The 16,374-nt window shown below is 40.6% G+C and overlaps 1 protein-coding gene across 2 annotated transcripts in view; it reads left to right on the forward strand.

Annotated features, from left to right (window-relative positions):
- The window catches only part of LOC137185975 (metabotropic glutamate receptor 5-like), a 55,462-nt gene that overhangs the window by 35,798 nt on the left and 3,290 nt on the right, over positions 1–16,374 (forward strand). The window contains exons 8-14 of one of the 2 annotated variants that reach the window (XM_067594548.1): positions 2,960–3,077; positions 3,271–3,457; positions 4,058–4,216; positions 4,749–4,874; positions 5,339–5,521; positions 6,517–6,683; positions 9,132–10,242. In XM_067594548.1, coding sequence (XP_067450649.1) covers positions 2,960–3,077; positions 3,271–3,457; positions 4,058–4,216; positions 4,749–4,874; positions 5,339–5,521; positions 6,517–6,683; positions 9,132–10,215 — 2,024 coding nt within the window. In that variant the 3' untranslated portion in view covers positions 10,216–10,242. Of the gene's footprint in view, positions 1–2,959; positions 3,078–3,270; positions 3,458–4,057; positions 4,217–4,748; positions 4,875–5,338; positions 5,522–6,516; positions 6,684–9,131; positions 11,248–16,374 lie in introns of those variants that run through there. The other variant, XM_067594547.1, reaches the window with a different exon arrangement.

The following is a 16,374-nucleotide window of genomic DNA, read 5'->3' on the forward strand; positions in this document are numbered from 1 at the left end:
GATTGGTCACCTGAACTGAGTTTCTTGCTGCAAGAGTCTGTGGAGAGACGCTGACAGATGTAGTTAAAGTAGCCCTTGACATCCTGAAAGTTTAGATGAAGTCTGTTTCTGTGAAGCCATTCACGTCACAATCCCACAACTCCTGGCTCCGACTCCGCATCCACACACACCTCCATACAGAAGTAGCAGCCGCTGCTCCACAAAAAGCCATAATTACAAATTTGGCTTTCTTTATCCTCATCCTCGTTATCATCTGCTCACAAATTCGCTGACTTCCACTGCATCTCAACTCATAAACGAAAATATAAACACTGACTTCAGTGGCCTCCATCTTTACTTCCATACGACAGCGTGCTGCATGTCACGTCTTTATTATTGTTCTTTTGCGCATGCAGGTCAGTTAAGGACTATGACCGGTTCACACTGGAACCTGATATTAGCCACATTTAAAAAATAAGGTGAACAGCCAATCAGATCTGAGCAATAAATCCGAATTGAGAACATAGCCGTAAAGGACTGAAGGCGTGATCGTATTACTTGTATTACTTTTTGTGTGTTTGTGTGTGTGTGCATGTTCATGTGTATGAGTACGTGTATGTGACTCATTTAATCAACAATAAGTGCTGTGTGTCCCCCAGCGAGGCTATATGGAACAGTAATAATGAGGTGTAAACAAACTACTTGCCCTGTTCCTCCACCGGACATTTTGATCTCTCTCCCTTAGGCCAAAAGAAAGAAGAGAAAGAAGTGAGACAGATAAAGAGAGGGAGCGATAAATAGGCAAAGGGAATAGAAGAGATAGTGTGAGGTCTCAGCTGGCAGGGACAGAGGTAAAGTGGGTGTGAAAACCATGGAAAGAAATAGGAGAGTTTAGGAGACAGCGCAAAGCAATAGAGGAAAAAAACAAGAAAAAGAGTGAGAGAAAAGTGACTTAGAAACATAAAAAGATGGAAAGAAATGAGTCTGAAAGAAAGATGGAGAGTGAGAGAGATTGAGTTGAATAGAGGCTTTGACAGAAGCGGCAGCCAGGGAAAGTGAAAGGAGCAGAAAAAAGGGAGGATTAGCTTTGGGATTTGAGCCTCTCCACTGGTCAGTAAAGTTCCACAGTTTGAGTCTGAAAGTGTTTGAAGGAGTTTGCCTCAAAACTTGATATTGGCTGAAACCTCCGAATGGTCCCCTTCCCTTAATGCACCAGTTTGGCTTAGGGTCAAACTCTACATGATTTCCTGCAGGTTCCCGTGATCTAATTAAGTATGAATTGCTGATGTAGCCGATGCTTTTAGACTGCTCAAAGAAAACCCTGGAGAAAAACACTGATCTCGGATTTTCAGCCCCAGCATCTAGATTTATGTGGATTAATTGGAGCTAAATTTTCAGCGAGTTCCTTAGTTTCCCTCCCACCTCACATTTTCACGGGTGGGTGGTCCTCATCCTTGATGGCTCTGCAGGACAGTATCTGTAGCTCTTGTCTCTTAAAGGGGCTATGCTAAAATAGTACTACTTCCATGATGTTTAACAGTGTACATACAGGTAACTCCATTTCTAAAAGGAGAGAAAAATAAATCCAGATCTATCATTTGTCGTGAAGCTGCTCCATTTTGACTTTTTGTATGATTTATTTTCTGTCTCAAAGTAAAAATATTGGACTGATTATTCTGTTTTACACACACTGCACTATGTGACAAAAAGCTCAATACATCGTGTTGTTTTAGATCATGATTTACATAGATTTTATCCAATTTTAATTGAACAGGGGCACCTTTAGCTTTACGGTGTCTTAAACCTGCAAGTGAGCCACATCTTCTGGAGGCTGCCTCTGCCTGACTTATTTTCTGTCTGTTTGTTACCGGCCCCTTGGCTCACATTCAGGAATTAGTCTGTTGTTTATGCCCCTAGACCTAACAACAACATGGATTCAATAAACTTGATTGACTGTGTTAAAGACAAAGTCATTAAATTACTTAAGTCTTTTATAATGACTGTTGTGTCATTTCCTCTCTCTACAATATGCTGTATTGTAAGCATGTTTGTGTTTGTGTGTTTGAGAGAGACGGTAAGAGTGAGAGAAGGAGAAAGAAAGAGGGAGAGAGAGATGGAAAAAGCAAGAGAGCAGAGATGTACATAGCCAGACATTTTCACACAGAGTCTACGTGTGTCCCTGCTGCTACCATAGACCAACCAGCTGGATAATTTCAGCATGCGTTAAGACGGATCATAATTAGAACTGTCCCTTTAATTAATGACACTTTATCTCATTGCTTAGGATGAAGACAGAGATAGAGGAAGGGGGGGAATTAGGGAAAAAATGGGAGGGATGAGGAGAGATGAGGGAGATAAAAGGGGGATAGAGTGATGGATGAGTTATTACAAAGGAGAAGAGAGCAATATGGAATAGAGATTAAGTGACAGGGAAGGCAGAAATAGAGACGCATATGGTGAGGGAGAAAGACAGAGAACAACAGAGAAGCCATAAAACGCATGCAGTCTACAGACAGTCTCATTCGCAGGGCAGTGTCTGCCCCCTGACTTTTGGCGGATGAAGTTGACAGATTTATTTATTTTACTGCAGCAAGTTACACCATGGATAAATGAAAGTATATATAAATAAATTAATTAAATTATAAATAGATAAATATGTGAATAAATTAATAATTAAATAAATAAATACACAAATACATTTAACATTTATATATTGAATATCTCATTTAATTTGTGATTTATTTATGGTGACAATTAAGCACTAACTTATATAATTATTTATTTATTAATTTAAGCATTTAATTATATAATTAATTATGTATTTATATATTTCATTTCAGCCCTTAAAACCCTCCATACTGTTCAACCTGTGTTTTATAATCACGTGTGACTCTTTTACACCACACATACAGTCCACTGTCCTTGTGAATTCTGTGCCAAGAAATGTATTTCCACATAATAACATTCCTCCTTTCCCCAGGCTGTGACCCAATCCCAGTGGAGTACCTGCGGTGGGGAGACCCTGAACCCATTGCTGCAGTGGTTTTTGCCTGCCTTGGGCTCATGGCCACATTCTTCGTCACTGCAGTCTTCATCAGGTAAGAAATGTCTCCAAAATTATACAAACTGAGGAGAACAATGCAAATAGTACAAAAGAACACAGTGTTTCCCATACACATTGTGCACATTTCTACAGTATCATAATCATTGCTTTCCTATATGTATGTTTGAATTCTTGAATGAATATGCCTGCACTTACGTGTTTGTGTTTCTGCTTTCCTGTGTGTTCAGGTTCCGGGACACCCCAGTAGTGAAATCTTCCAGTAGGGAGCTGTGCTACATAATACTGGCAGGGATCTGCCTGGGGTACCTGTGTACATTCAGCCTGATAGCCAAACCCCATGTCATCCACTGCTACCTCCAACGACTGGGAATCGGCCTGTCACCTGCCATGAGTTACTCTGCGCTTGTCACCAAGGTAAGGATAGGGTTAAGGATTTGTGGAATAAATATGAGGTGTGGGGAGCAGCAGTTATGGGAGGTATAGATGCAAAAGGAGTTGCCTCCAAAGACTTGGAAAGCCTCTGACATTACACCAATGCTAACCTGCTATGGTCACCACTGATCTGTGGGGAATAGCCACAGAAAAGCTTCAGATGCTGGAGAGACAGCGGCAGGGATATGTGTGGGCAGAGGCAGAACTGAACTGTGGACTTAATCAGAATTATCAGTCCCTTGATAGATTATTATTACTTACATTACTTAATGGTTATAGCGAGGGGATATAGCTACCATAACATCAGTAGCAGGGCATACGTCTATCCTGCCCCTGTTCCCCAGGGTTGTAGGATTGAGGGCTGAGGGAACAGGGAGGTAGGAATCAAAATGGCTGGGAACTGTTATAGCCTTCCAAGCAGAAATGACCTTGAGCTTATGGCACATTTTTTTTCACTGTCATGCATGAGGAGAACAGCAGCAGTGTAGGAGTACAGAAAGTAGATAGCCATTATGTACAAAACAGTATGCACAGTGTATAGTTTATTAAAAACTCCTGATAGCATTTGCGATCTGACCCTAGACAAACCGCATCGCACGGATCCTGGCAGGCAGCAAGAAGAAGATCTGTACAAAGAAGCCTCGCTTTATGTCTGCCTGCGCTCAGCTCATCATTGCCTTCCTTCTCATACTGCTACAGCTTGGTATAATCGTGGCTCTCTTCCTCATGGAGCCTCCAGAGGTAAGCTGTGTGTGTGTGTGTGAGCAGCTGTGTGTCTCTGTGTGTGTTTTTCATAGTAAGTGGGAGGATGGCTCACTGAAAGACAGATGAACACACACATACATAGAGACAAAGAAGAATGGGTTGAATCTGAAAAATCTAAGTTACAGTATTATGTGGTATTTAATCTCCAAGAGGCTATTTCTATTATGTCACTGATGTTTTGAGACCATTTGACACACACAGATCAACCAGTAGATCAACAGGTATCATGTTCTTAGAAGATCTTTCTCCAAAATAATACGGTTTTCAGTAGTCCTGCTCTAAGGCTTAGAGCAGACTTAAAATATTGTGAAATTGGCAGTGTAATGAATAGCGTTGTAGGTTTGTTAATTTGTACTTCCCACTCTCTTTTTAATGTCTTTGTTGTTACATATTTGACACAATCATTCCTAGTTGTCTGACACAAGAAATGATGCTTGTGAAATGCTTGCAAAAGCCTTGTCAAGCTTTGTATCTCTGGCATGCCTTGTTTCTTCCTCTGTCTCCACAGGTGATCCATGACTACCCCAGCATCCGCCAGGTCAACCTCATTTGCCACACCACTAACCTGGGCGTAGTTGCCCCACTGGGGTACAATGGCCTGCTCATCCTCAGCTGCACTTTCTATGCCTTCAAGGTATTGTAACTATTGAATGTTACTACATGAAATCAAAAGTTTTTTTTACAAATCTACATTTTAAAAAAAAATTAAGTCATAAAAATCTTTACAACATGAAAAATGTCAATTTTGAACTGACAGTTAATGGATGCTTAAAATAGAGAGAGCCATACTGTAGGTTCTTACTATATATGTGTCCTTCTGAATATGGTGTCCCATGTGTATTCTGGTGGTGTAGAGTTATGACCTCAGGTTTCACCCCCGCATAATGGTCAGGTTTGCACCCAAACTGTAACTGTAATACAAAGGGGGTGGGTTAGCAGTGTTAGCAGTTTCTAGTAAAGGGCTGTAATCAAAAGCTGACAGTGTCTTCTTTTGTTTTATATTCATCATTTAAGGCAAAATTCACCGAATGCTTCAACAGTACAAACAAAAATGTTTCTTTATGCTTGTCTCTCTTTCACTTTGTCTCTCTCTTCAAGACCCGCAACGTCCCGGCTAATTTCAATGAGGCTAAGTACATTGCCTTTACCATGTACACCACCTGCATTATCTGGCTGGCATTTGTACCCATCTACTTTGGCTCCAACTACAAAATTATCACCATGTGCTTCAGTGTCAGCCTCAGTGCCACTGTGGCCCTTTGCTGTATGTTCGTACCCAAGGTAAGGCTGAAGTTAAAATCTATAGTTTATCTATAGTTTATGATCTACTTTTCACACATTCACTGCTTATTAGTTCCCTTAAAAAGTAGGCTTTAAACAACTAAATATACTTATTTGTCACTGCTTGTCATTCATAATGACCATTAATAGTGTATATCAAACATACTAATTGTTCTGAATCAGCACACAAGCTCTAATAAACTGCAGGTAACCACAGCAACAGTACCAATACTCCATGTTTCATTACGAGTTAACGCTCACCGGTGAAACTGTTTTAACCATGAGTTAAACCCACTGTAATCTTTGTATGTGATACTGTAGGTGTCCAAGTTCTAATTGCAATGATACACTCGGGGGTGTTCTGATTAAGAGAAAATCTTAAGACTTGGCATACGAGAGCCAATGATGCATTTATTTTCATATGTCAGGGCACCTTATTTAGGTGCCAAGAAGGAAGCAGAGTTTTCAGTGGATAAGGTTATTCCTACATACTCATTCTGCCACAGTATCATCTGTTCTCAGTCATCTTCTGCACACAATACAGCATAGTTTGTTTTACTGAGCGAATACCCAAAAATATGTGTTGCTTATGTTGACAGTCTGACATTGATGCTGGTAATACACGTATCATGTTTATTTTCCACTGATAATAGCCAGATATTCCTGTGGAGATTCAAGGAGAAAGTTTGTACTTGAACAAAAGCAAAAAGGCAATCAATAAAAGTAATCAGCTGCTCCCTCTATTGAGAATTTTCTTTTTATTAGAGCTCTACCTTAAAAAGTCATGAAGGCCTTCATCACTCCTTTAAAAAGAACATTTATTAAAAGACAGTTTTGTGTAGACACAGCTGTGTAAAATTGTGTGCAGAAACCCAGACACAGTGCTGTAGATCTTTGTTCTTTCAATACATTATCACAGTAAATTGAGCCGTCTTATTTTTACGAACTGTTTAGCTATGTTTAAATAAAACATATTGTGTTTGATTTCATATCAGGTGTACATCATTCTGGCCAAACCAGAGCGTAACGTGCGCAGTGCCTTTACCACTAGCACAGTGGTGCGCATGCACGTGGGTGACGGCAAATCGTCCTCAGCTGCCAGCCGTTCTTCTAGTCTGGTGAACCTGTGGAAACGCAGAGGCTCTACTGGAGAGACACTCAGGTATATCTGTGTGTGTGTGTGTGTGTGTACACTAGAGGCTTGTTGGCCAGGTGAATGCCAGGTTACTCTTCAGTTACAGTCCTAAGCACCATTTCTGTAATGGGCGCACTCTGAGACTACTTATAGTGTGTGTGTGTGTGTGTTCGAGCTCTCTGAGAGATTGATTCTCTTAACTCCGCCTGACTGTTCTTCTGACCCTAACATGAACTGCAGACAATTGCCTAATGGAAACATGGCAAAGAAGGAGAGAGGAATGAACTGAGGACAGGGAGCAAAAACAGAAATCTAAATACAGAAAGAGTGAAGGATGGAGGGAACAAATAGAGAGCTGAAGAGCAGAAATGATGGTAAGATAGCAATGAAAAGGCTAAAGCAATAGTATGAGAAGGAGAGACATAATAGCTTTCACACCCAGCTTAAGGCCATCCACAAGTCATCTACAGTGACAAGGAACCGATCAAAGGACACAAAGAGAGTGACGTACAGCCACTTGCCCAGAATGAAAAGGGAGAAAAAAGACAAGAACACATTTTCGTTGGTCAGCAGGTTACACCAGCTCACCCCGCTCTGCAAGCAAGATTTCAATCACACTCTTATTGGAAATGTCAGGAGAGTTTCCATCTTTGTTTCTTTTATTCCTCTCTTCCCCTCTCCATCTCTTTTGGTCCTGTCTGCCTCTGTGGGTGGTGGTAATTGGCAAGACTGTCTATCTCCTCAGTGCAGGGCTGGAAGCTGTTGCCTTTGAGATGCTGTCATTGTGTAGACACAGACAGATATGAAACCAGCAGACCAGGGGAAAAAAGAGAAAAATATTTAAAAGAAAGAAATATTTGACTGATTTTTGAGCTACATGTTTGAAGAGTGTTTGGTTTACCCTCACGAGACATTAAAATCAGCCTTAGAGCTTGATATGATATATGTAAGATAAGAGCAATTGAGCTGTCCTTTAGTATGAGCAACATGTACTATATCTCTGCTAGTCACAGGTCTGGCTTGGTTATACCTGCCTTCACAGTCTTCTCTAAGAGAGTCTTCCTGTGGTATCAAGGGAGTACTGCACTTAGTATGCTCAGGTGCAGGTCGGCATGTGAAGCATATGGATGTGTGTGTGGACATGCAATCTGTGTGTGTGTGGGTGTGAGTATCACATACTCTAGGTACGTGTGGGTGTGTGTGTGTGTCTCCAGGGTGATTTGAGTTCTTTTCATCCCCAGCCACAGTGGTGTGAGGTTTAATCAGAAGTTCCACTATAGATTAATCACACTAATTAACCTGACAAAAGGATGAGAGGAAGAAAGCTGGGGACAGAGTGCTGTGCTGTGACTGATGTGAAGTGGAGAAAGGTGGAAAAAATTGCAAGGGAGAGGAAAAGAGAATCCTGTTGAAGAAAAATGAAGAACATACAGTCGCGTAAAAATAGAACAGAAAATTAATTGTAATGAACTTACTCAACATATGAAGTCCAACTGATTTTCTCTGGTTGAGTCGAGGCTTCATTTGAATACATTTGTATCCATTAAATGACTTACTCATCAAGGATAATGAATTGGAATTAATACAGAGCAGCCATCGTTTATGTAGTGTTTTTGTTGTAAATTTTGTCCTTATCAAAATGTACTACCAATAGTGTTTTGGCTCATAATGGTAATTTAATAACTAGAGCTTTTAGATTTGCTCCATAAAGTAAATTTAAATTTCTTGTCTTTGCTTTACAACATCAGTTTTTCATTATGTAAAAAAAATTGAATTAGTTAAAAAGATGTTGCTAATAAGATAGACTTAAAATGACAATAAACAGCACGACAAAATGACATTTATTGGAGAAACCAGTATGAAAGTATAGTTTTATAAGCTGCAAGCTCCTAATTACAATAAAATCAATTATAATAAATTATAATAAAAATCTACATTTGAAATGTCATGATGTGATATAAAATGAGGACTGCAAACAAACTCACAGAGTAGATTATTAACAAATTACTTGAAAGTGCAGTGTTCACTATATTTATAATGCCCACATTCAGCTGCCAGCTAGAAAGTAGAGTCTACATTTGAAGCAGTGTATTCACAATATAAGTTTCAGTGCTCCTTTTTTATTCAGTCAAGCCACATCTGGCCCTAAACACAACCTTAACCACAACCAAGCAAGACAAAAATTCACATTTTCTTCCGTCTAAACTGAAGATAAAGAAATGGGTTTCTAGCATCTCATTTATACAATATTTAATTAAAGAACCAAATCAAACTGACAAAAACGAAAGTTTACTTCAAAAACGAAAGTTTACTTCAAACTTTCGTTTGAAGTAAAACTTCTCCAAATACTTAAAACAACCCCTTCTTTCTTTCTTTCTTTCTTTCTTTCTTTCTTTCTTTCTTTCTTTCTTTCTTTCTTTCTTTCTTTCTTTCTTTCTTTCTTTCTTTCTTTCTTTCTTTCTTTCTCTTCTTCAGCTCCAACGGGAAGTCAGTGTCTTGGGCGCAGACAGAGCGCAGCGGTTCACGTGGCAACCACCTGTGGCAGCGGCTGTCCTTCCACATCAAAAAGAAGGAGAACAACCAGACCGCTGTCATCAAGCCCTTCTCCAAAACCTCTGAGGAACGTTACTGCGGAGGGGGGGACCTGCCCCCACACGTCCCTCTGCCCTCCCTCCCCTCCATGTCCTCCCTGCCCTCTCATCATGACACCGGCACTGACAAGACCCTGTATGAGCTCTCTGAAGCAGAGGAACGGTACTCCATCACATACCGGCCGCAGACACCCTCCCCAATCAGCACGGTGAGCCAGAGACTAGGGGCAGGTTTAGGGGTGGAGCCACAGATGACCGGTATGCCGATGTACCCAAGCAGCATCTGCAGCGGCGGCAGCGGAAGCAGTTGTGGTCCCGCCAGCAGTGGCTCTGTTGTTACTGGGAGCGACGGTCGCTTGATTGTTGTGGATGATCACCCGGGAGAGTGCCAAAGCTCACTGATGGACCAGATCAGTTGTGTGGTAAACCGTTTCACCGCCAATATCACTGAGCTCAACAGCATGATGCTATCGTCCTCTCCGACGCACTCGCTCACGCACAAACACACACCTCCTTCGCCGCACCCCACCGACCCGTATCTGTTACCCCGTGAAATCCAAATGCCTTCAACCCTCACCACCTACGCTGACGTGCAGCCCCTCCCCCTGGTCGAGTCAAGCTTGGCAAACCGAGGTGGCTGTCTCGCTCACCCTATCCCTCCTCATTCACCTTACCCTCTGCCGCCTCCTCACCCCCAGACCTCCCCCTCTATCTCCCCCATGCGAGGAGGCCTGGTCAGCTGCCTCACCGACTCCCCACTGAGGAGGGCGGATTTGGAAGATGAGCTTATTGCTTTGACTCCCCCATCGCCCTTCCGCGACTCTCTGGCGTCCAGCAGTGGCTCACCTGTCTCAGAGACAGGTCTGTGTCTACCCCCAGTTCCTTCCCATCCTCCCCCATCCCCTCCTTCGCCCAGGTACAGCAGACTGACACTCAGAAACTACAGTCAGAGTTCCTCCTCGCTGTGAGGCAGAGAAGTGAAGAGAAATACACAGGTCAGTATGAGAAGAGAGGATGGATAGACTGAAATCCATTCGTTCCTATATGGAGTAAAAAAACTGTCAAAAACGGAGGACTGGTTCGTGAAGACACCAAACGGCAACAGTGTGCTGTGTTTGTGTTTACATGTTTGCAGTGAGATGCAAGTGTAAGGAGCTTGCCCACATCATATTTTCTTAGTGCTGTCCTTCACAAGTGAGGAGAAAAGCAAAAACGGCCACTACAGCTTTCCAGTGTTTTGGTGTCTGTAAAGCCACAAATCGTTCTCGAAGGTCTAGAGCTATGTTTTAGGTTTGGGTAGTGGCCTTAAGGTAACACGGCTATCAACTAATTAGAGATTGTGAATGTGTGTGTGTGTGTGTGTGTGTGTGTGTGTGTGTGCGTGCGTGTGCGTGTTTTTGCTGTATCTTAGTTGAGGAGAGGTAAAGCAAGAGATGGGACTGAGGACTAAGTAAAGGCTATCAAGGGCACATACATATTTTCTCATACACACACAGACAGCCACACACACACATACACACACAAACACATACAGTATGTGTGAGCACACACATAAAAGGGATAAACTGTAAATATATGAGAGGTTATGGATTTTTTCTTTGGTGATAAAATCCAACATGCTTCTGACAAAAGTGCATTGTGTTAACATACCAGCCAGTATGTTACTCTGAAGAAATTCTCTCACAAAAGCATCTTTTTATTCATTTAGCTCTCCAACATGTTCCCTCAATATAGCATTTCTTTTCCTCGGTCCCTCTTTCTCTAGCTGTTTTCTTTGATCCTGTCAGTATTTCAGTATTTTCTACTCTTCCAGTTTGTTTTCTTCAGAAGTTTGAATGTATATTTTCTACATGATTCCTGAAACATTTGGGACCAAACCTTTTGTACCTCTCTGTCCATGACTGGAGAAAGAGGGAGAGGAGGGATTAACAAGACCAGGCCTTGTTTGACCATAAACATCTTAGTCATTAAATCTTTTTCAGGTCGATTATTGGCAGAAATCTGGCCTCAAAGCTTATTGTTGGTGTGTGACATTTAACAGAGCATCATGTAAGACTTAGCTGGATCCCAGTCATGACTTTTTCACCATACAATGTGTCAGCAGGACATAAGTGTCATTCTGTCTCATCAAAGACAGCACTTTGAATGGGATTCATTAGAATCACAACCATCTCCTATGTATGTGGGCGCAGATTGATAGATTCAAGCTGGGAGAGAACCTCCCCCTCATCAGCCTCTACCAGCGTCTGTTGCACAGGTACTACGACCTTTTTGAACATATTTGTTCGTTTCAGACAAAGGGGGGCAGAACCATAAAAAAGTTAAACAAATCAAAATCAAATATTATGTGGGCTTTTTACAGTAGTACAGTACAGACTCCTGACAAGATGGGCCTGGTAGAGGATGATGCCTTACATCCCATTCAGTCAATCAAAATGTAAAATAAACAGGAAAAGGTAGACATGAAATTTACCCAGGCCTCAAGTCGTATTGACTTTAACCAATAGTTCAACATTTTGGGAAATATGCTTATTTGTTTTCTTGCTGAGAGTTAGATGAGGTGATCGATACCACTTCCAGTTCTATATGGTAAATATATAAAGTCTCCATCTGCCTGTTGCCTGGCAACTTCACAGTGATGACAAAACTTCAGGAAGTCATGGCTAAGAAACCGTCTGGCTCATAACCTCCTGTAAAATCTTAACGTGTCATTCTTACAATTACACTTTAGTTTTTGTACGGATTAAATAAGGAAGATGTAACGTGTTAATTAGTGAATTTTACAGCTGCTGGTACACAGATTTTGTTACCACTTGAAAGCACCAGACTAGCTGTTTCCCCATTTCCAGTCTTTATGCTAAGCTAAGCTGACCAGTTGCTAGCTGTAACTTGGACAGATATGACAGTGGAATTGAACTTTTTATCTTTGTGCACATGGGTAGACAGAACTGAACTTGCAAAGACTACGAAACCTAAAATATCAAATTTGGATTTTTAATGTGTGGGTTAAAAATATATGCCTTTAAATGGAATATTGTACTTACTGTACATGTGCCAACACTTAAACAGAATTTATAGAGTTGTACCCGGGTATAAAATGTGCCGATGAACGCATTCACTAAGATGCTTTTGAGAAATGGGGCCTTGGCTCTTTGTCAGCTCCCTCAACAGAGGAAAACATTAAAAAAAACAAGAAATTCTCAGTCAGAAGGTTGTGATACACAACACAAACATTTTTTAGACATTTTACAGTATATGGGGAATGTTATCTGCAACAAAGACAGGGATTTGTATAGATGACTAAAAGATAATTGGACTGTTGGTATCAAAACAAAAATCAGTGCTTCAAAATGTTGCCTGTATATTATTGTCCATCATCATCTCATATTTTCCGCAGCATATGTATTTGTCTGCTGTGACAGCTGACTGATGCAGATGCAGTCCACAGTCTGATTTCTCCTCACAAGTGTTTTTTCTGTTCTATAGTAGCCAGCAAGAACAAACTCAAAGTGATTCTGTAAATAATAAGGGCATGCAAAGACAGTTCTGTTTTGTTTCAGATGAAAGTAAAATTATTTACATATCAACAATGGTGAAAAAAAGAAAAAAAAAGTACTTCAAGAGATGTTTTTGAACTATGTTATAACATCATACAGTACCAATATGTGTTACGACTACAGAAACTGTGTTACTACTCTGAATGTGTGAGTGACCATTCCTATTCAAATGTCTTGTAATTCAACAATATAATAATTAATATTAATATGATTATTGTGCCAAAGGGGTTAGGGAGGGTCTAGCTTACTAGCTTGTGGGTAAATAAGTGGTTTCATAAAAAAAAGAAAAAAATGTAAATGTAAAACTGTTTCTATTGTTTTGGATATTTTCTATATAAATATTCCACATTTTCCAGTGTAAAAGCAATATTCTCCATACGTATACAAGGTGCACATCTGAGGGGTTTCTTAAATCATAAACAATGTTTTAGATTGTTTTTCATCATTCTGTATTCTCTGGTGGACAATTCAACAAGGAGGATGGCGGGGAGATAAGTTGACATTTTCTTTTGTATTTTCTCTTAATCTATATTTAAGGAGAGGAACACATTTAGTCATTTCAAGTAACAAAGACTGTGATTCCCTATTTCTGCAATGTTATCTTCTCACTTTGGGCCTGTAATTCCACTTTTTTTCCACTTCTCCCACTGTGTATTACCCTGGTTCAGTCTCTGATCTAAACTTTTAGTCAGAGTTCAATCTGCTGGCATAGCTGTAATATGAGATAGATAGGGAGATGGCTGTCTGTGCCGCTAATTGTCTGTACTTGTACTTTTTTGTTATTTTTTTCAAGAAGTGCACTGGTTAATTAAGATGCAAACCTGGTCTGGTTTCTTTAAATGGGACATGTCTGAGGTGAACGTATTTAAAAATCCTCTCTGAAAGTCAAAAGCCAGGGCTTCAGCCTGCTCTGAACGCTTCATTGACAATGTTACCTCTACTTCTTCCTTGTAATGACATCAGATTGTTTGTGCATGCCCACAGAAACAGTCGTCTATTTTGTAGCCTTTGTTGCTAAGGTTGTTGCTAAGGTTTTTCAGGGGGTTGTTCACTCACATATTTTGGATCAGATTCGGCCTTGAACATGTACAAATGTATTTAGGTTTTCATTTCGAGTAAAGAACAAGACAAAGAGGTGAAATCCTACTATCGTTTGTTCATGTAGCCTCCAGAGCCAACAGAAGTCTGCCAAGATGCAGCTGAAGCTGACCAATCAGACAGAGTGGGCTCATCAGGAGCCTTAAAGAGATAGGATCTAAGGAGCCTGTTACAGACAGAGGCTGAACTGAGGGGCTGCAAAACTGCAAAAATGCAAATCATGCAAGGATATTCCAGTAGAGCTCCAGAATGTAAATATAGACCTGGAAATGTGTATGATGCATCCCCTTTAAAGAACAGTGAGTCTGTGCATCTCAGAGCAAAGAGAAAAACGGTAATAGATACACAATCAACATCTGAGATAATTTGACGTACATTTTTGCTTATGATGGGGATAAAAATTATGATGCAGACAATGAGAAACAGAACAACAAATGATAAGTAGTGTTGTTCATAATCGTTCATTTAATTGTTCCATGTCTGAAATTGCTGTCAGCCCATCATTACCTCAACATCTACTCATTTACTGCTAAACTGGACCCTGACCTGCTTGTCAAACAATTAACCAGTGCTATTGTGGAGATGTTACTGGGGAGGAGCTGGTTTATGTGCTGCTGTCACTGACAGTGTTTATAATGTGCTGAGAGAGTAACAGGCGAGCTTGCTTCAGCACTTCAGCTGTGTGTTATCAGCCCCCTGGGTCGGACTCGACAGTTGTGTGCTGCCTCTGCAGAAAAAGACAGGATCAGTGCTCACATCTTCAGCTATCTTATTCTCTGTAAGGGCTCAGTTCTGTGACATCACCCTATATTAAAACCACACATGACCAATAATACCAAGTAGTCATTAGAGGGATATTGGTTGTAAGAGTATAACAACCTCACTTTGTAATTGCAGGAAAGGTTCAAATATCAATCAGAGAATCACAGCATTACTTAAATTTTGTGTTAAAAAACAATGCAGGCATTGTCTTGTAAGCTGACTGATCCACAGGGAGATGAAAACAAATCTGTCATCACAAAATAAGAATTCAGGCCCTCGTGCTTTTGAATCCAATCTCTTTAGTTGTCAGGGGATTTTTCTCGTATTTTTCACAACAAATGCAAAGTCATCAACCCTGTATGGAAATGAAAGAAGTGAAACTACTGTGGGATTTGCAGACAGGATGTTTTGTTAACAAACTGTGAGAAATCATTTTAGCCCTTCGTCAGGGATCACAGAAACCTACCACTCACATTAATCCGGGGTGATTTCAGCTAAATTGATACCTCCCTTCGTTCTGTAGCCAAAACATGATGACGGTGATGATGAGTAAAATCTTCTGCTCGCCAGGAAGATGATCTCCTGATGAGGTTTAACCAAAATGCTGTTGCATGACTTATTTTTGTAAATGCACTCTAAAGAATTGGATTGATAATCCATGTGCTCAAAAATACTTTTAATCCAGACATGCTCATCTGCTGATCGGAGGAAAACAGACCCAAGGTCATTTATTTTATACCATTTGACTCAAAATATAAATAGGGCTTTAACTAGTCCACTGACTATCAACAGGTCCCTCAATCCAGCATTTTAAGACTTCCTGGTTTCAGGTTGTAATAGCATTTCCTCAGTTTGGGATGGCGGAATTTGGGAATTTGGGCCGTTTGGCGACATAGTAATGAGAGGGACTATTCTTTGTCTGGAGGACCTCGTTTATCATTCGTGTCAGCCACCCTGCTGAATTGCTCTTGTGGAACTCACCACCATCTCCAAGAGTGGTGCACTTCAGCTGACCTTTGAACTGTCTGTAGAGGGAAGCAAGTGAAAAACACGAAATGTCTCTTAGGGATCAATAGAGACTCTCAAAACTGGTAATTTACGGTTTTATCAATGTACCTGGCTATCCCAAGAGGTCTCTGCTGTGAGATCGATCAGCCCCCTCCAGCTGCCCTGCCTGATTATTTGTTTAATTTGATAGATAAAACAGAACTATGCTTACTGTGTAAACATCTTATAGACATTATGGTTATGTAATCTGTCAGTGCAGGCAAGGACAAATTCACACTATCAACTCACTGCCACAGACTCTCACATAGTCACCAGGAACCACTTGTCATGAACACCTTTGTGAGTGTGATTTAGCAGACGCTAAAGACACCACTAATTGTTTACCTTTCAACAGTGTTATTGGAATTAGTAATTAACAAACAGTTGCGTGAGCTTAAACTGCACTTAGAGAGGTACTGAGAATGTCACATCTAGACTGATCCAAGTGTTTCCAAATCATCCGATAAACTTCATAATGCAGACTGAGACTGAAAAGCTCATTTCGTAAAAATGCACTCTATAGGCAGAACCTGACAGTTTGCATTTTCAGGATAAACTGAAGACATTAAGGCTCTAAACTGCACAGTACCAAGCATTATTAGATCTTTGCGTATCAGTGACCTGAATATCAAATACCTGGGGTGGTTGGATGAATTCACTTTT

This window comes from Thunnus thynnus, chromosome 7 (assembly GCF_963924715.1).
Source record: "Thunnus thynnus chromosome 7, fThuThy2.1, whole genome shotgun sequence".
In the NCBI taxonomy this organism is placed as follows: domain Eukaryota; kingdom Metazoa; phylum Chordata; class Actinopteri; order Scombriformes; family Scombridae; genus Thunnus; species Thunnus thynnus.